Source organism: Silurus meridionalis, chromosome 3 (assembly GCF_014805685.1).
Source record: "Silurus meridionalis isolate SWU-2019-XX chromosome 3, ASM1480568v1, whole genome shotgun sequence".
In the NCBI taxonomy this organism is placed as follows: domain Eukaryota; kingdom Metazoa; phylum Chordata; class Actinopteri; order Siluriformes; family Siluridae; genus Silurus; species Silurus meridionalis.
In genome coordinates this window covers 18,982,937-19,003,185 of record NC_060886.1, presented here as the reverse complement: position 1 = coordinate 19,003,185, position 20,249 = coordinate 18,982,937, and the positions used below count along the sequence as shown (strand labels likewise).

Sequence of the window (20,249 nt, the reverse complement as noted above, 5' to 3'; positions counted from 1 at the left end):
AAAAAAAAAAAAAGAAAGAAAAAGGCAAAAAAAAAAAAAACCTACAATAATAATAATAATAATAAAAAATTATCAAACAAATTTCCCCACATAAGATAATGGTGAAGGGTGTAGCCTACTAAACGTAAAAGATTTAACTTTAATTTAACAATGTGACAAATTTTAAAGAAAGTCTACAAAAAAACAGTTGGTTTTATAATGTGTATATAATTAAACTTTATTACTGAAAGAGCAAAAAACGAGAAAATGAAGGAAAGAAACGGAAGGAGGTTTGTGTGTAATTTCAGTAATAAAGTCTGTCAGCCTCCATTTCTATATGGTCTCATAATTAGGAAACGAGAAGCTTTTATTAATGAGGGTTTGAATCTTTCTCTGCGCTGCTAGTCTCTCTCTCTTCGGAGGAGACGGAGAAATGCACTGCTGGTGAAAATGTGAGACTGCAGGAGAGTTAATGAGGTCCCTAGAGACTGAGGAACTTTTCTTGTGATATCTCCTAACCCTTTAGATTCCTTCATATATCCACAGACTATACTCTAAGACGTCGATATGCGGGAAGCTTAATTGTTGCCGGGGCCATTTTTCTTTGTTCCTGGATCGTGTGGCGGCTTGTTCGGCTGTTCAGCTGGCAAGATAATGATCGATTTAACTTTAGACAAGACAGCGAATTGAGGCGGCCTCTGTAGATGAATTATATCATGCGAAATTAAACTGCTTGATGCACGAGAAAACACAGAATGCATCAGCTACAGGCAATTAAACAAAGCATCTTGCACATACAACACCAGTTTGTTTTCATAGACGGAGCTGAGGTGAAATGAGGGCTCTAACACCGATCCAGCAAAATATACCGAGCATTCGAATCGTTAAAATGAACCCGGATTTAAAGGCTTAAATAACAGGAGAGCAGTGTTTATTATTTTATTATATCTTCTCTGGACAACATTCACAAAATAGTTCTCATAGACTATTGGCATTTAGCATACTGTGTCTTTGTAAATATAATCATGCTGTATTTTCTGTGACTGATCATCGGATAGCCTGTAGGGATAATATTTCTCTGTCAGCCTTCCAATTACCACTGGAACCATGGCAACAGATCTACACACATTTGCACACTTGCATATGCGCTTGTATTTCGCCTTGTTTCTTGACTAATGACACAACAACAAACAAAACTGCAGATACAGTATGTTGCAATAGATGTTCAAGCCAAAAGAAGATTATGCCTCCCTGCTGTGAAAACTGATTTGTTTTTATTTCATTTCCTTTGATTTTAGTCAGGATGCCAAGCCGAAACTAAAGCCTCATTAATAATGGGCTCCGCTGCAACATCCAAACCATCAATAACCGCTTCGTCAAGCATCGAATGAAAAGGCTAATGCAGAAGGGCTGCTGGACGCAGCAGTGATTTCCAATGACTTTCACTCCTGATATTTCCTCTGATTTTTTAACTCAGCACTTCAGTGTTACAGCTATTTCCATAATAAAGATTTATAAATCAAAGTTCACGAATGTAATGGGGTCTGTCACAAAACACAGTCACAGAAAATCATTTTGTTACTATAAAAGTAAGCTTATAAAGTGATTATAAAGTGGGAAATTGAATATAAACACATGCTATTATTTATTTTCAAGGTTTGAACTTGAACTCTAAAAATATGGTTAGTAAATATAAGGATATAACAGGCCATAATAAACTTACTGAGATATCTTTAGATTATCCCCCTCAAACAATTCAAATACTGATTAAAATTGATTGGAAGCAGCAGACATTAGGATTTAGATTTATTTTAGAGTATCATATTTTTAGGATACTGAATTCTTTTTTATGTAACGTCTAAAAAGGTGTCACAATTTCGCACAGTTGTTTCCTCTCAAAACTGAATCAATTCCCCCAGTTACTTTTAATCAAAACATTGCAGATTGTCTAACATCGAACTTCATGTATGATTATGTCCCACCCCGAATTTAAACCGTTCTTAAAACTTATTTACAACATTTCATTCATCTTTACTGACTGGCAAAAAGCAACATACCAAACTGGAACTGCTCGTTGTCCATTAGTCGAATAGAAGCTGGAGCACATCTCTAAAACACAGAAACGCAAACTTAGTATTTGAGGCCATTTTTCACCAACTAGTTTTAAACACTGTACTATAAAGTCATTCAAACACTTAAGAGATGTAAACCACTTCAACTTAGTTTGCAATTAATAAAACCCACTCAAAGTGGATCTCCAGGAAATTTGCAGAAGGAGGCTTACAATTCTTTTGTCATTAAATCTGCCTTTTTAAATGTTTAAATCAATGAAGAAAAAACAAGACTGTGCATTGGCCGAATGGCATGCTAAAAGCCGGCCTTAGCCTTCCAGGATAGTGAGTCCTGGGGGAAAAGTTTGGAAAAGGATCAGTAACTCGCACATCTTAAACAGTGTGATCAATATCTTCATTGTCTTCTGTGCTCAGAGTTAATTTATGCTCTCATAATGAGCAGAGCTGCACAGAGCTAGAACATAGTCATCAATTACAGTACCATCACTGGCAAACTCTCAGGGCCAAAGCAAACCTCCTACTACTGCTCCAACAGCTCACAGAATAAAGAAAACTTTCTTAATTCAGTCTTATATTTATTAGCAATTTGGGTGAATTCCTCAGTAGTTTGGATAAACCAGAATATAATGATATTTGGATTGTCATCCTCTCCTTTCAATCAGAGGCTATATGTTACGAATGTGTCAAAGGCTTTCAAGCTGGCCTTCATTCTTCTGTACAGTCAACCACCATGTGCTAGCATTTGCCCATTTGAACAAAAATGTATTTTACAGAAAGATGACGAAAATCCAGCTATCCATTACTTGATTTTTCGGGCTTTGTCGGTGTCAGATTGAAGAAGTTATATTAAATAATAACTTTATTTGTAATTGAGAACATGAAAAAGAGACATATATCTATTAAAGAAAGTTTTATATATAAAACAGAAAATGTACATTGTCTACTACTTCTTACATTTTCCACAACCAAGTAAAAGATATCTTGTAAATTGGACCCAACATCTCAGGTTTTATATACATTTTTATTGAGTCATAGTATATGATAACATAACAGCAGAAGTTTGAATTAGACTTATTTCTATTAGATGTTACCTGTTTAGCAACCTCTCGCAGACAGGCCACGCCCTGCTGGAAGTTTGGGAAGACGATAGAGCCGTATTTCTGATACTCAGGGATTGGACGGATCTTCATCGTAACCTCGGTGACCACACCCAGTGTGCCTAAATGACATCACACAAAACAAGTGTAACTGCAAGATCAACCCAAACATGTGTTGTATTTCTACAGCACCACAGAAAACATGAGACTTGTGCACAATATACACGTTTCCACTATATATCTATATAACTATTCTTTTTTGCTCAGACACAGTCTAACACTGGTAGAGCTTGCACTCACGTCTCTCTCTCTCTTTCTCTCTCTCTCTTCCTCTCCCTCTTTCAGACAAAAACACCCACCCACCCTCTCAAACACACCCAAGCCCAGCCCTCTGTCTATCAACAGGAGGTTTGTGTGTTCATTTGCACTTCGGTCCTCTGGTTTCATCCAACACAGGGGGGAGCTGTGTGAGATTTACCAGCTCAGGCTTGGTTGAAATAAAACAGGTCTGTATCAAAGGAAATGTCCAGCCAACACCGGAGACACTGTTCATCTTAAAGCCCAGATCCCAGCATGCTCCATGACCCCCGAGAACTCAACTACTACTGCTGCTTTGAGGCTCATGTTGCCAGTTCATTTAGTCAAGGAAGACCAGTGCTCTGCCCATAGGAGGCATGACTGCAAAAAGTAGCAGTGATGAATACCAGGAAAGGTGTTATAAATGAACTTCTGAATGTAAGAGAACCAGAAACATGTAGAAACATCTACACTTCAAACTGCGTTAGAAAAGAAATGATTAAATGCCAACTCTAACATAAAGCAATAAAACAAAAATAAATAAGTATATGGGATTAGAATAAATGGACAATTGTGGATTTTAAAATGATCAATTAACTTGTAGAAGTACTGCATTTAAAATGTGCTCAAGGCTCTGTGTGTGTGTGTGTGTGTGTGTGTGTTTTAATGCTAAAAGCTGAACTGTGGAAGCAAGCATATCCTAAAAACCAACAAATGGGCTCAAGCACACAGTAAAGATGCCAATAAGGCTGTTTACTATCACATGCATACAGTACACATGACCGTAATAGCCTCCTCTATAAACACTCAGTCACTGGGTGGACATTTACAGCACTTTCATCTTAACCAGTTGACAGTAAATACTCATAAGCGCCATCATAAAACCCCACTATAATTCTGTCATTACTGTGTCGCTTCTGTGAGAGGAAAGGGAAACAGACTCATTTGTTAGCATCTTAATGCCCCTGTCATTTTAAAAACAATTTAAAAACCCAGATGTCTTCTTAATAGGAGTATAAACGTTTACACAATTAACAAAAAAAAGCCAAAAAAAAAAAAAATTATTAATTTGGGTAAAGCAAGTAACAGCTAAAGTACGCCAGCTGTAGATGCTTGTTTCTGCAGATATTTTCCCCAAATTCTGTTACGGCATATTGAGTCTTTTTCTAGAAAACAATTTTAACACTTCTGTTGTGATTTTGTTTTATTTCCATGCACAGGTAGAGAATCAAACATGCAATAAATATGATTACGTATGAAGGTAGCAGTAAGGTTCTAATGAAAAACATCTTTAAATTGACCATTTTCTAAACAATTTTGCATGTTTAATATGGACATTTAAACATAGCATGCTGCCCTCTAGTGGTCCAACACTACAAGTGGTCTAAGATTCTCTGTCTCATATGCAATTTTTTACATTTAAACACGCATTTGGATCTGCAGTGACCAGTTGAGTATGGTGTCTGAGCGGAAAAACCAAAAAAACACTTTTGTAAAAGAGTTTTCTCAGCGAATGTTATAGTATAATGCATGTTTTTAAAATTGTTTTCTGCACGTCTTTCAAGTACAAGTAAAGGTAAATGAAACTACTATTGCTCTTTAAATAAATTCTACCCCATCTAAGAAGAATTTAATTAGGACCATCTGAGTCTTAAAGTCTGAATTGAACGGCCCCAAAAGTAAATCAGGGGTGGGGAAAAAAATTCAATCAGCTAGCCCTCTATGCGATTTAAAGCTACAAAATGCTGCCCAGACTCATGTTTTGCTGCCTGGAAACTGACAAGACTAAATCATGGTAGCTAAAGTAATATAATAACAGCGGAACAGGAAAAGAGCTGTGTTGTTATGCAGAACACAGAGTTTGGGCTGCTTGTGGATTTTAAGCAGAAGGTGACTGCCAATGTCAGGTAGGACGGAGCGTTACAATACGCAGAGGCCACCAGACCACCCACACTGCCAGAGCTGCACACAAACACGCTCACATTCTGACCTTCCAAAACACTGTCCAAATGTATGTGTTTGGAAAATGTTGTTAAACATGCAATGGAAGTTTTTGAATGCTAGGCATTAGAAGTTTAATCATGATTTATTGTTTAATTGTGTACAGCATCCAACATCCACTAAAGTTCATAAATAATCTGTATACCTAACTGCTGAAATCCAGGATTAGCGGAATGCGGAAGTTTACTTGGGGAAAAGGTCAGATTTACAGATGTACAGCTCTCATTTATAGTCTTACAGGATTTATAATGAGCACAAACACACACACACGCCAACTCATCATTCCATTTCCCTGCAGACTGCTGGGGAAATGTGCTCTTTTGCTGTGTGCCTGTGTGTGTGTGTGTTTGTGTGTGTGTATACACGACACACTAGCAGATGGTCACAGTTGTAATGCCAACAATCCCTCTATTTGTTAATAAGCACTGCCGTATGGTTGTGTTATTAGTGGACATGTAAAAGGACACAGACCCTTAGGAATGAAGGAGTTTGTCTGCTGCCTCTGCCTCAAATGAAATCACTTTGATCTAGACAATCTAGTATGTCGGTTTTGTAGAACAGTAAGCTTTTTGCACGGAATATCAAACTTTTGCACTATGCTAATACACAAAAAAATGACTAGTATTTCGTTATTGCTAAAAATTAATATTATTAATTTATTAACATCAACTACAGTGAGATGTCTACATTAGCTTTGGAGATAGTGTGTGCTTTTGCAAAATAATTTTCAACTTTTAGGTGTTTTGTCCCTGATTTGAGACCTGATTACTAAAAAAAAAAAGAAAAAAAAGAAAAGCATTTGATGTGGCTTGATGCTTTTCTGAAACGTTTGATCAGCACTTCTTCACGCCTGATACGAACACAGTATTTTGACAAACTTTTTCGCTTCTAATTATAGTGTAGTGAAGCAGTGTTCCTGCTCACCGTATGCGTGAACTGAATTTTCCCAGGATGATGATGACTCGTAGATCCATCACAAGTGTATACGAAGGTTTAACATAAACACATGCATACACAGGTCGTATTCAAGTGAAGTATTAAAAAAAACACTCCCTTAATCTTTGTAACTAAAATGTAATCGTTTCATTCTTGTACAATTTGGATAAAATAAAAATAAAATTAATAAAAATTCATGCCTACTGACTCAATCACGCACACACACGCGTACACAGCGTAGCTACCTTCAGAGCCGAGGATGAAATGGTGGATGTCTGGTCCTGTAGACATTCGTGGACCCTGGCAGCTCTTCTCAATCACACCTCTAGGGGTCGCCATCTTTATATGTACCACCTAACAATTAACAGTTAATTTTAGCCTCAATAAAATATTAAAACAAACCATAGAAAGCGTGTGTTAACTCGAGTCACTCGAGAATGTGAAGCACAAGATGCTAAATTTATTGTCTAAAGGTAGTGTGTGTTTATGCGATGTGTATGATTTATGTCAATTTTGAGGGTAGAAGATCAAGACTGCATACCAGGTCTTCAATGTTGCCATAGATGTTTTTCTTCATGCCTGATGCACGTGTAGCCACCCAGCCTCCGAGAGTACTGAATTCCATAGAGTCCGGCTCATGTCCAGTGCAATAGCCACTCTCATTCAGCTGAAAGGGAAAAAAAAATCCGCACACACACGTATAGGCAGGTGACATGAATACACACAACCCCACTTTTATTACCAAACCCCCAGAAACCCATTCCTTAACAGCATACCATCTGTGTACTCAAAATGCTGCAAAAACACCCACACACGAGTGTGTGATTGGCTTGTTAACATGCATCACACACTCCTATATTATACTACAGGCCATTTTTCTGCATTAGTTTGATGGTGCCATCTGCTCAGTGTGTGTGGGCAATAGTTTGAATAATAAAAAAAACCCCACAAACTCTGTGCCATTCTCTGCATCTCAATCCACATGTTGAAAGTAAATTCAGAGTGATAGCTGCACACTCAGATGCTCAGGGAGAACACATTCACACTAGCCACTAACCTGCCTTTCCAGGTCCTGGCCAATGATGCCAGCCTCTACATGGGCTGTTAGGTTTTTCTCATCAATCCACAATATTCGGTTCTGGGGGAAAAAGAGCGGGGGTTGGGGGAAGCTAAAGTCATAAAATTGTTCGACTGTGTTGCCAAGAAATTAAAAGCAGACTTATAGTACAGTCATGTGAAAGGGAGAAAAAACAGAGTGAAAGGGAGAAAGAGTGAGGGAAAGAGGGAGACAAAGGAGGATAGAGAGGGAGAGGGTCAAAAAAGAGGCAGAGTAAGATTTTGATTAAAATGTGCTTGTGTTGACAGTGTATATCAGTGTCTGTCTGCACTACTCCATAAAGTTGTCCATCTGTCTGAATTACAGACCTTAAATTCAGTCCAGTTGTTTGGGCTTAGTGCACTTTAGAAGACATTGTGTGTATGTGTGATGCACAACACACAGGACAAAAGCTTAAACCAAGATATAACCCTTTAAGGGAGGTAAAGAGCTTGCTTTTTGATAAGGAAAAACAAAGCACGCCAGTCCCGTGGCAAGATCTGAAGGACAGACCGACCATGTGTCCTGCACTACAAGCCAAACCTGGACAGAATGGAATGAAGATACATTGCATGCGGTATTTTCCCAACATGTCTGCACTCTCTATCAAAAATGAGATCTATTTAGGATTGTGTTGCTTCTGGAACTTGCTGATCTCAATATTAGCTGTTTTAAAAATAAAATGAACAGGAGCCATTGTTGTTTTATAAAACAGAGGTCTCTTGACATTCTAATCACGCTACGATGGCACCCGTCACAGGGTTAAAAAGTTAACTCTGTTTTATGGTCCAATCCCACAATTCCCTGCCAGGGTCAAATGTTGCTCACGATATGGAATACTCTCAGCATGAGCTCCACTCTCAGCCATCAATCATCTGACTGGGATCATAAACCAGCCACTCCTGGCATCCGCTGCCTTTCATGTCCCACCCTCCCGAACTCATGACCTCTGACATAGGTCGGCAGCGCCGAGAGCGAGAGAGAGAGAAAGAGAGGAGGGGTGTTGGGGGTGGCGATGGAGCAAGAGAGAGCTGAGTGCAGGCCCCAAAGTGCCACATAAATCAGTGTTAGCGCACAGTTCTCACAGTCAACATGCACGGCTTTATATGAGCTTTATAAACCAAACTCATTTGCCATTAATTGTATATGAGTAGTCACTATGTTTGTTTGTGCCCACCATCTGAGAAGTGTCTATAGAGACAATGGATCGTGTTTCCTCTGGAGGGCACTCTAGAGCGCTGGACACACTCGTCCCACCTAACGAAGAGATAAATAGAAAAAAAATGTGGTTTATTTACCCATATTTGGCTAATACAATTAATAAAAAAAGGTAAATCTCAGCAGTTCAAGGTAAAAAAAGATGTTTACGTTTGTGTTCTAGGTTAAGTGCTCACCTCCATATGGTATCAAACACACATTGTGCTTGGAGGCCAGCTCCACAATCTTCACTACATCATCGTGACAGCCTGTACGAGAGACAATGCACATGATAACCCATTACAAAAGCACTGCCATGTCCAGACTTTATCGATGAATAGGACACAATAAGACATTTTTTTAATGATTTTGTGAGAAGTTAGAGCCAAAATGGGAGGACAAAGAAAAAGGAGGAGTTCGGTCACTCCTCCTTCTCTGTGGGCAGGACCAATGATTTCCATCTGCAGCCAATAAGAGTGCCTCTCCCTGCCAACCTTGAATATACGTGAAAGAAGGGAACATCCCACACAGCCTCAACAGCATGAGCACACCTCTTTTTCCCCTCCTGCATTACTGCTGCTCATCCACTAGCCTGCAATGACAAGTTTTTTTTATAACATGTACCCCATCCATATAAAGGGGAAAGGAGTGAACTTTAAGAGTGCTGGACATCAAAAACTCTCAAAAAGGTATGGCCAATTATTAAACACAAACGCAGAAGAGTCAACTCGGCTTTTCTGCATGCTTACAGATTACAGAACTCTGCCTAATGAAGGACTTGCTCTTTAGCTCTAATGAGATACAAGTCTACCTCAAATGAAAAACTGAAAACTGCAGGGGATATACGTAGCTATATAGTGCATCTTTTTTTTTGTCTTGTGTATTCTGGGATTTGAGGAGAAAATGAAAAAGAAGTGCATTACTTTTTTTTTTTTTTTTTTTTTTTTAAAGATTGAAGATCAGCAGCTGCATTGCTCACCCTTCTGCTTTACTTCAAGTGCTTAGAGGCACATCTTTTCCGGCATAAGCATAGAGAGATGAGGGCTGAGTTGTTTCTTGGTCATGTGGGACTCAACTAATCAAGTCTGATCTAGTGCTCAGAGCTCATTTCCATGGTGAAATAGATCCACCAATCTGAGAGCTGTAATTCAAACCGCCAGGATTTTATTCGATGTCAAACTTCCTTCTTACACGTCTCATTACAGCACGCACTCATGAATATTAACAAGCAGCCTACCTGCTGATGCAGCTAGCTGGAGATTAACCCTTTACGACATGCCTGCAGCTTTCTCATTGAATACAGGCACTCCATACACAGGGCGCAAAGACATGCAACAAACACATATTTTCTTTCTTGGTATATTTAGTGCTGCTCTTGTGATTAAAAGTATACAACGCCGCAATGCAATAAAAAGAGAATAGTATTTGAGCAGAGCAGCCATAAAACTGTACAGAAATTACTATACAAATGCCTTATACGCAATACATGCCGAGCATAATTGCTCAGAACACCTTATGGCCTGTAAAGAGAGAAATAAAAACAAACACTTGTGAAGTTTGAAGGAATTAATCAATTGTGAATAAGCTGAGCTCATACCACAGGAGCAAACTATTCTAGGCAGCATAAAACTTATTCCAAAAAAAAAAAACTATATTGAAAACCTAAAAAGAAGCTGTTCTAGCACCTTTTGGTAGGGTTTTCAGTTTTGGCATCCACTCAGTAATTTTCGACAGTTACTGAGCAGAAGCACACATTAAGAAAAGATGTGATGACCTCCAAAATCATGGACATTATAGGCTATATTAAAATTGCTGAGTTGGCACAAATCTGTCATTCGTCAGCAGTGTGCATTACTGTGCTTTCTTCATTATGGGAATTATTATCTCATGATAATAGTGCTATAGATCGTGTCCTGGAAAAATGTCTGTGAAAGATAGTCCTCATTTTAAGTTATAGCAAAATTCAAATTATATTGTTCTAATTAAACAGAAGGAAATTTGAGCGGATAATCGGAGGTAAGAGTCATTAAGTCTTGGGAAGTTTGAGGAAAGCTAATTTCTAGCTACCAACTAAATTGTTCATAATATTTTCAAACATTAAGAAAAATAAATGTCTTAATTTCTGGATATTTACCTTTAGAGTATATATTATTTCCAGATGTTGCAGAGCACATGCAAGGCCCTTGTTTATGACATTGTAAATCTACTATCTTTAATCTACTGAAGTCATACTGGGTCAATGAGGGCATGTTTGCTAGGAACAGATGGGTCTGCATTTTTAAAAAGGATAGTTGTTTTGGTTTTGGATATACTTATTTATTCATTCATTTTCAGCACCCATTTTATCCTGGTCAGGGTCCTAGTGGATCTGTAGCAAATTAAAAAGGTACTGGTTGTATGGCTGAAACACATCCTGTATGGGAGCAGCTATACACACATTCACACACAGATTCACGCTTTTTTCTGTACCGGAGCCAGTCTATCTGCCAGCATGATTCTGAAGGTGAGAGAAAACCAGAGAACCAGTAGGGAACCTACATGGATACTGGGAGAACCGTGCACACACAGTAACTGAGCTCAGGATAAAAATTAGTCCCTTTCAATGTTTAGCAAAATGTTCAAAGCAAAAAGATCAAAGATCTCAGCAATGAGTGTACATTTACAAGTGTATTAAAACACACACAATTTTCAAAGTACTCACTTGGCCAAACCACCATGTCTGGTATTCTTCCAATTCTTCCCTCCCTCAGGGCAAAGATCTCATGTAGGCAGTGACCTGTGTGGAGAAGTAAAGCCCTGTTATATCACTGCAGAACAAAAAAGAACCACTGCCAGTTAAACGCAATTCAACCCAGGGCACACTAAAATAGAAACAAACATCTCTTTCCCTCAACTTTTACTAAAACATTTCTGTTTCAGGGGTGCTGTGCAAAACAACCGTGCAAGACATGTTCATTCATTACCATGAGAGCGGAACACTCTGTCCTCTGGGTTAGATGACAGGGCCACGCCGGCAGCCTTCAGCTCCTCCACAAGCAGTTCGTTCAGGTTCGGGGGCGGGACCGCGCTTACGCTCAAACTGGCCTGGTACAGGGGAAAAAGTTATGTGTGCCCACACATGCACATTTCTTACCATGTCAGGGAGGTACAGACTTACTGTAGCTGGGGTTTTATGTTGTAGGTTGGCACCAAATGTACCCTCAAACCAGTCCTTCAGACTGGGAAGAATCAGACCACTCAGCCGATACCTGCAATGAGTAGGGCATGTCTTTCAGTTCACGGTTTTGCAAAATCACAACTAACAACAGAGCATATACAAGGTTATAAAAAATGTTTATATAACAAAATATGAACATTTCCGACACTAAAGGAAGTATACTGGTAGGATGATGAATAAATAATACAAAAATTACATCAGGCAATCAGGTACATGATTTGATATGGCTTCTGACTGAGACTGCGTCACTTCTAACCACTGACCAGAGCTTTTGTCCCGGAGCATAAACTCACACACAGCCTAATGAAAAGGCTGCTGTCAGAGAGGGCAGGATGGACAAAGAAAGAGAGAAAGGGGACAAGGCTTATTGAAATCCCTTCTTCCATCTCCCTTAAGTCAGTATCAAGAGAAATAAAACCAGGCTGTGTCTGTGTGTGTGCGTGTGTGTGTGTGTGTGTGTGCAGCTTTGTTTCTGTGGGCAGATTAAAGTAGCAGAACACTAAGTGGAATTGAGACCAGTCATCGATCCCACTGCTTGTGTGAGAATCTCTTCCACTCAGTCACCCTGCAGCATAGTTATCCAAAACCTGTACTTATTACTTCAGTTTCTGTGGGACTGTACTTTAAAGAGGTTTCATCACTTAACCAGCAAAATAAAACAAAAAAACAACAACTGTTGCATGGTGTAAACTGTTGCTTATGTGTTAACACCAGCACGAAAACAATGTAGAAACCCAGATTTACATTTAATAGAAATGTTACTTGCCAGGCTTTATAATACTTCTTTTGGCAGATGTTTAAATTGCAAGAAGCACCAATGATCCCTGCCTTTTAAGTTTTTTTTGCATAAATACATACACAGGTGTGTGTTTTACTCATGAAACAAATAAAAGGAAGTCATTTTACAGTTGTGAGTTGGGAGCATTTAAAATAAATGGCAGACCACAGCTACAATACAAGTGGCCCAAATCCATAAAAAAAAAAAAAAAAAAAGATTAGGAAAAAAAAAAAAAATCTCATTGTTTAAACATTGCCAGTCACTAACTGGCATTAAAATATGATTTATAGCTAAAAGAAATCTAATTAGTACAACTACATTCTGTGCTATATAAAAAGAATAAATACTGTGACTCCACAGAATAGAGCATCCATAACCAAAATTACACCTCTTTCCCTCATGCGCTCCATTCTGTCTCCAAAAAACCACCGAGCAAAGCACTTAGACACTAGATGGCGGTATCACACCACTCTGCCCGGAGTACAAACCCAGAGCTGCACATTATAGCAAGTGTTTTCGTGGTTGGTGCTACATTTAATAAAATGTACAGATACTGTTATGTTTTCCACAGTGTAATTTTAAATTAGTTTTAACCACTACTCCATCTTAGTACATGTACTACCAACAGTCTTATTACATGTACTAGGGATGGAAATCTTTAGAGACCTCATAATTCCTCAAAAATCTTTTAGAGACCTATAAAGTTCAATGGCGTTTAGTTTTTCTATACAGTGCAATTTCCAGACATCATTATTTACATTCTAAGTAGAAATGCCTGTGTAGGCCATAGGATTTAGGATTCTGTATGAAGTAATCATGTGCAAATAAGAGTTGAAAATAAAGAATTTGGTATTCTTAAAGATAAAGAATGTATTTGTTACAAAATACATAAAAAAAATCACTACTAACAATAAAAAAACAACAAAACAAAAAACAATTTTAAACAATAAATATAAAATTATCAAAAAATATTGTGCTTTTCTTTGTGAAACAGTGAAGAGATGCTGCTTGGTTTGACTTGGGCAGGCCAGTTTAAAACTACAGGCTATGATTCATTAAAAAATAAATAAATAAATCTTTAGTCATTATACAGGAGTTGGTTAGCCTTTTTTTAATTCAGAATGTGCAAGCTTTATGTGACCTTTACTGATTGGTTAACATACCTTCTGCCAGTAAACTCCGCCTGTCCTTTCTTGTTAAAGAGAAACCGGGAATCACTGTAACCCCAGCCATTCCACTTCATTATTTCTTGCCTGAGAGAAGGAGAGACAGAAAGGGGAAAGCTGAAAGGGATAGTTTAACGATTCATAATCACATAGTTGCCCTATTTCATAATTTTAGCTGAGCTGACGAGTGTGCATAGCATAACTAGAGTTAATCAGGCGATAGTAACTGATTTCTGAGATCACGTGGCATTCTTGAAAACACTGACCTTAACTTAACATTCAGAACATGTGACACAATTATATTTAGCGAACAAATCCACACAAGTGACCCAGGCTTCAGATAAGTCCAACTCTAAATGCAATGCTGATCTCATTTTGAAAATCTTTCCTTGCTGAGTTTAGCTGTACACACAATCGAAACGACAATTCAGCTATTCAGGAGAAAGGACTTCCCTGGAAATGTTACCATAAACCTGCTGTTAAAGCGGTGCAAACAAACCATTTATTTACTGACTAATCCCATTAAACAGTCACATGGCAGGTAGAAGAATCAGGAATACCCTGAACAAGTGGACTTTTCTTAGTCAGCTGTTAACATAAAATTCATGTTCTAATTTCTTCCTCTTGTCTGGTCAGAACACATCAGCTGTGATACGCTAGAATACGACAAATAAAACGATCCTGAGACAAAGACGAAACTTGAAAGAAAGTTAACACTCTGTATATATGAAGCCTTGCAAGGCCACCATAGGATTCTCAAAAATATTTCAATTACAGATAAAAGATTACATTTTCACCGGCCAGGTCCCGATATACTCATGTTTTAATGTAGCTATACCTAGTCTCAAGAGTGATTCTGTACAGAAAGAATGAGACGGAGAAACCGAAAGGTTGTGTGTGGGTGTGTGCGCACGTGTCTGCAGACTTTAAATCAGTTCAGTCAGCATGGACACGAGTCAGAGAGCAGAATAAATAACCAGCATAACTCATGATTTTATCTGCACTTCTGTGCCATAAGTCATACGCTGCATGTGGGGTGACAGGCATATGAATAGTGATGAACACAAGCCATGCTGGATGAAGGTAAATAACTGAGGGGAGTGACAAAGATGAAGCACTAACGCCCATTGGCCCTGTCTGTATCAGGCCTCAGCAGCCTACAGAACACAGACAGCCTAACAAACACTGGATTAACAGCACAGCGCTGACACTCTACTGGCAGCACACATCTACTCAGAGGTGTCCTTGATTATCACCAAAATCTAAATGTTTAATCTCATATTACTTTTGGGAATAAGAAACTAGTCATAATCTATTCAACAAACAAATAAAACAACACTGATTGTTGCTCATCTTCCAAAGTGGTTAAAATATGGTTAATTATAGCATGTATTATAATATGTATTATTATTATTTAAAATTTGCATACAAGTAAAATGTATATAATTGTTTTTTACAGTGTAATTGAGGATCACAGATGCATGTTGTTGCCTGTACTCCAGTAGCTCGAAAAACAGGGCTTATGTTTGGTTAGCCCATGTTCGGTTAGTTACAAAATAACTGCGTGTAACAGTTTTGGGAAGCAGCAGAACAATCTATTGGTTCCGCTAATAAACACTGGCAACAAACATAGATTTTTGTTCCAAATAACAGAAGAATGGGAAATAGCATAGAAACAAAGTGCTGACTCAAGTCCTGTACCTCATTTATCTTGCAGTCAATATTGAAGTTAATGGTATTTTGGAAAGTATGTTTCCACCCTTTATTGTTAGCTCAGGTGTAAACGTGGTGGTACTTTTCAACAAATTACTGTGGAATCCATAAACATAATTCTAAAAGATAATGTCTTAAAAGTCTTCAATCAGGAAAAGTCACACATTAAATGTTACTCTCATCCTGCAGATGACTCAAAAGGTATTAGAACAGTAAGGCCAAGAGGTTTTGTCTTTGAAATAAAAAAATGGATATGAGACGATAGATCAGAATGTCAAATTTGTTTCGTGATGATTACATCTAGAGGTGTTACAACTTAAAACATGCCACCACTTTGTAAAGGACCCCCAATTTTTGGAGACTCAACGTTAATTAATCTAAATAATTCAATGAAAGTGAATTCTCTTTTATTGTTGCCTTTCCAGCCTTGTACTGCAGCTTGCTTCTTTAGGCAGTTTGTCCCCTCAGTCTCTGTCTCCTGAAGCGGTCAGAATGCATGCCTGATTGGGTTAATCCTGATGATTGGGTTTTTCCACTGATGTTTTCGGTCATTGTCTTGCTGAATGACAAAATGACAGAACAATTCTTTCTGCTGCTACCACAATGAGTTACATCATCAATAATGATTAGTGAACCTGTTCCAGTAGCAGTCAGACAAGCTCAAGCCATGACAACACCTTCACTGTGTTTAATAGCGAAAACTGACCCATGAGCAAATCCTCTCTTTCTCCACACTTTGATTGAGTTTAATATTAGTAACAGTTCCTTTGTGGCCTTTTCTCTGCAAGCCCAATTTGGCCTACTGATTCTTACTGCTAATGAGCAGTTCCTGGGAAACAAGTTCAATGTCTAGTTGTTAGTACAGCACTAGTCTTGTAGCCTTTTCTTAGATAAAAAAAAAATGGCTTGCTTTTCTTAAAATAAAAAATAAATTAATTAATAAAAAAAAAAAAAAAAAGCTTCATTAAGTGAAACCCAAATCTTAAACCAAGAAAACATTCAGAGCTATTAACTGCATCTCTTTATATTTTTAGTCGCTTAAAAACAGCTGGGCTCGAACAAAATGTATATGTTCTAACTCTTAACACATCCACATGTAAACTATCAGGATATGAAAGCCAAAATTCTGACTCATTATATCATATCCTTAATCGTATCTTTTGTCCTTGAGCCCAAATGATTCTATTGTCTAGCTAAAGCAATGGAAATTCCCAGACATTCCAAAGCTTTTGGAGAGGACTGTATGTGTTTAAGGTATTTAGCAAATCTTGTATTTCAGGAAGGATTCCATGAGCTGTTTTTATGATCCACTTCAGACTGGCTTGTGCAAAGCACCATGATAAAAACACCAAAACCAATGATTCAGAAAAAGGATCTGAAACCCTTACATTATGAACCTTATCTACATGAGGATTTTAACACAAGTAGTGAAAATGGAACAAAATCATATAGATAATAATTGTCCTGGCTTTAAGAAAATAAATGACAAGCCGGTGACACCTAGAAACAAAAGTCCCTTTTGTAGACAATGGAGTACTTTTAATCTCATGTGCAAAACCCAGGACTATCACAGCCATTGAAAGACTCTGTAGGCCTTAACTTGGGCACCATAGTGTATATTTGCTTAAGAAATGCTAGTTTTTTATATTAAGATTTTAATTTAGATCAAATGTATTAAAAGTTGTAATTCATAGTTCAGTATTTATAGACATGCAAAAACAAATAAATGCAAAACAATCATATTAATCTAATCTTCTATTAAAGTAAGTCACACAGAAGCAATTTCTTGCAGTGAATGACATTTTGACCTAATCATGCTACTGAAATATATGGACTTATCTGGATTATAATTCACTGAAAACATTCACTTTATTAATAAACAAACATTAGCAACATTTTATAAACAAATTCACCTACACTTTAAATGCCACACTAAAAAAAATTAGGTTTTAAATATAAAATGATCTAATAAATTTGACCAATAACAATCAAAACTCCAATAGTTTAACCATCCACAAACCCTACTTCTGAAATTTATTCCTGAAGGTATAGACAATAATTTACACGATTCAGACACACACACACATTCCCTGCATGCTCTATTTAACACAAAAGATGATGAAACGCTGACCTAGATTTTATCAGTGACATATTTCTAAGCCAAGAAACGTGTCTCTCAAGGCTCTTAAGCCAAGTGCCATTATTAACTCTCACTTTGCAGTAACACTCCAGCATAGTAACCTGTTTCTCTGGGCATACATAGCATCCAGACTTGCAGGTGTTTTTTTTTTTTAGCTATGTCAAGAATTCAAACTTTCTCCAAGTAAAACCATAAAACTAATCTGAGTAAATTTAAACATCTCATACTGGAATGAAATGAATGTGACTTTCTTCAGCTACCCATTAGCCACGCCATTATTTTGGATTCAGTTATTAAAGCTTCTGCTCTAATCTCGAGCGGAAAGGAAATGCACATATTATAACCGTTTCATTAGCTCTCAGAAGTACTTTTTAGTCATAAAAAAGAGGCATCAGACTAAAACACTATTAATTAGTATTCTAAAAATAAATCAGAAGAGCTTTCCGTATGCTGAAAGCAAACAGCATGCTTGCTGAAGCAGCTTGTTTTCCACAAAAAGAAAGAATCCAGATAAAGCATGGTAGGAATGAAGTCTGATTATAAGTGGCTGACACTAGATGTCACTACTGATTTAAAGCAGCAGAAGGAAACATGCCTTTTGTGGAAGCTGAAGTCAGGCCACCACAACCTTTAGCCAATCAGAGGTGAGAAGGTGTTGAAACTTCTGCTGACAAAATTGTAAGTCACGTACTGCTTACACAGATTATGAAGTTAAAGGACAAATCCGAGTGGCTAATATGAAGTTTTAGTTTATATAGTATTCATGGACTGCTGACACTAAAACTAGACTGATAGACGGAAGACACCTTTTTTATGCAAAGCTAAATTTAATACCTGAACTTTAAGCAGTTGTTTAAATAAGGCCTGTAGGACAGAAACTGTTACATCAAAAACTTGTTTCCGTCACATTTTCCCCCTCCGTATAATTGCACGTCATTTGAACAGCACCGTTTTCACAGCCTTTATTCTGCCTAAAGAAACAATAGCTCTCCCACAATCATGTCCTAACTGCTGATCAAGAGCTACAGTGACTGCAAAATTCCTCAGAGATATACGTTATAACAAATTGGACAATCCAGGATCGGTCAATTGCTGTGTTCATTCATGTCTTTGCATCATAGCAACACTACAATTGAACTAAACACAAGACAATAGGGATTATTGAGAACCTTGGAGAGATTCAACCTCCAGAAAAGTTCAAGAAACACAATAATGTGGCCCATTAGTTGTACAAAACAAAAAACACTCAAACACTTAAACCACTATGGCAGAGTGATGTTATAGGTAAATTAATTATGTTGTGTGTTAGTGTTGATTAGTTTGCAATAAGTGTCAATTACACTATAACAGCTATAACCCGTCATACCCTCACCAATCTTATTTTGTTTCTTTTATTTTACTCTTAAATTAATTAGAAAACAAAACAGTGTGTAATGTCACGGAAACGGCACAAGGCATCGTGTGTGCTGTTCAAAATGCTTTCTTGTAATTGGCAGAAAACTCCTGTTAGAAAGCACTGGTGCTGGAGACTCCCAAAAAAATAAAAAGCTAATAATTTCCTTACAGAAAACCTCACCACATCAACAATGGCAGGCTCAGATCATGTTAAGCAAACATGCAAACTACTGCGTAAGGCCACGTTCACTCTTACATCATCACCATTGGGCCCCATCATGATCAAGATGGGTTTTGAGTCTGGTTCCTCTCAGAGTTTCTTCCTCATACAATCTCAGGGAGTTTTTATGTGCTACAGCCGCACTTATTAGGGACAAGCTTATACATTCCAACTTTATAACCGCTTTATCTCTGTAAAGCTGCTTTGGGACAATATCTATCTTCAAATGCAAAAATAATGCTGAATTGAATTGACAAATGAAGCGTTTTAACCATTGATTTGAAACTATTTTCCACAGGAACTTGTAGTTTTGACCACAATTCAGGATCTCGTGCTTTAAACTGTCTATAGTCCAACCCGGTAATCGCACTTAAACGCTCCGCATTTGCTCCACTTGTCTCAGGTTGGACGTGTTGCCGAACACGCTTACACCTTGTCCATAACGGTCACAGTCACCCACGTCACCCCTAGTCACCGGCTCACCTTGAAATGAATGCACTCTGTTCACCAGGAGTCTCTGTATATGTAAACATACATCAAGGTGCCACTTTGAAATCCAGAACCTATTAAAAGGAGTACACTCATATAAACCTCATATGTAGAGTCTGAACTACTGACCAATCAGATTTCAGCACCAGTACATTGTGGTTTATAGTGCAACAGGTTTATAGGAAGGGTGCGGAGTTGGAGGTCTGCTCCCACTTTCCTACAGCTCAGTGAATGAGTATGTGGATCAGTGTTGGCTCATTCTTTCAGATCCCTCCGTGGCTGACAGACAGAGACAGAGAGCTGTTTCTCCACCGCACCCACCTCCAGCATGAATGAACACGTTGTTTAGAGACAGCAGCTCAGTATTCTTCTCCCTGAACACAGCTGCTACTATTACTGTCCCCAATACAAACCACTGTCCCCAAATCAGCACACGTCTGAACTTATAACATGGAC

At 38.0% G+C, this 20,249-nt stretch overlaps 1 protein-coding gene across 1 annotated transcript in view; it reads right to left on the bottom strand.

Annotated features, from left to right (window-relative positions):
- agps (alkylglycerone phosphate synthase) overlaps positions 1 to 20,249 on the bottom strand; it is a 33,918-nt gene that overhangs the window by 13,224 nt on the left and 445 nt on the right. The window contains exons 2-12 of the mRNA XM_046845104.1: positions 13,834 to 13,923; positions 11,833 to 11,923; positions 11,639 to 11,759; positions 11,377 to 11,451; positions 8,873 to 8,944; positions 8,656 to 8,735; positions 7,440 to 7,520; positions 6,924 to 7,049; positions 6,628 to 6,736; positions 3,143 to 3,270; positions 2,037 to 2,088 (exon numbers count right to left, since the gene is read on the bottom strand). Coding sequence (XP_046701060.1) covers positions 2,037 to 2,088; positions 3,143 to 3,270; positions 6,628 to 6,736; positions 6,924 to 7,049; positions 7,440 to 7,520; positions 8,656 to 8,735; positions 8,873 to 8,944; positions 11,377 to 11,451; positions 11,639 to 11,759; positions 11,833 to 11,923; positions 13,834 to 13,923 — 1,025 coding nt within the window. The remainder of the gene's footprint in view (positions 1 to 2,036; positions 2,089 to 3,142; positions 3,271 to 6,627; positions 6,737 to 6,923; positions 7,050 to 7,439; positions 7,521 to 8,655; positions 8,736 to 8,872; positions 8,945 to 11,376; positions 11,452 to 11,638; positions 11,760 to 11,832; positions 11,924 to 13,833; positions 13,924 to 20,249) is intronic.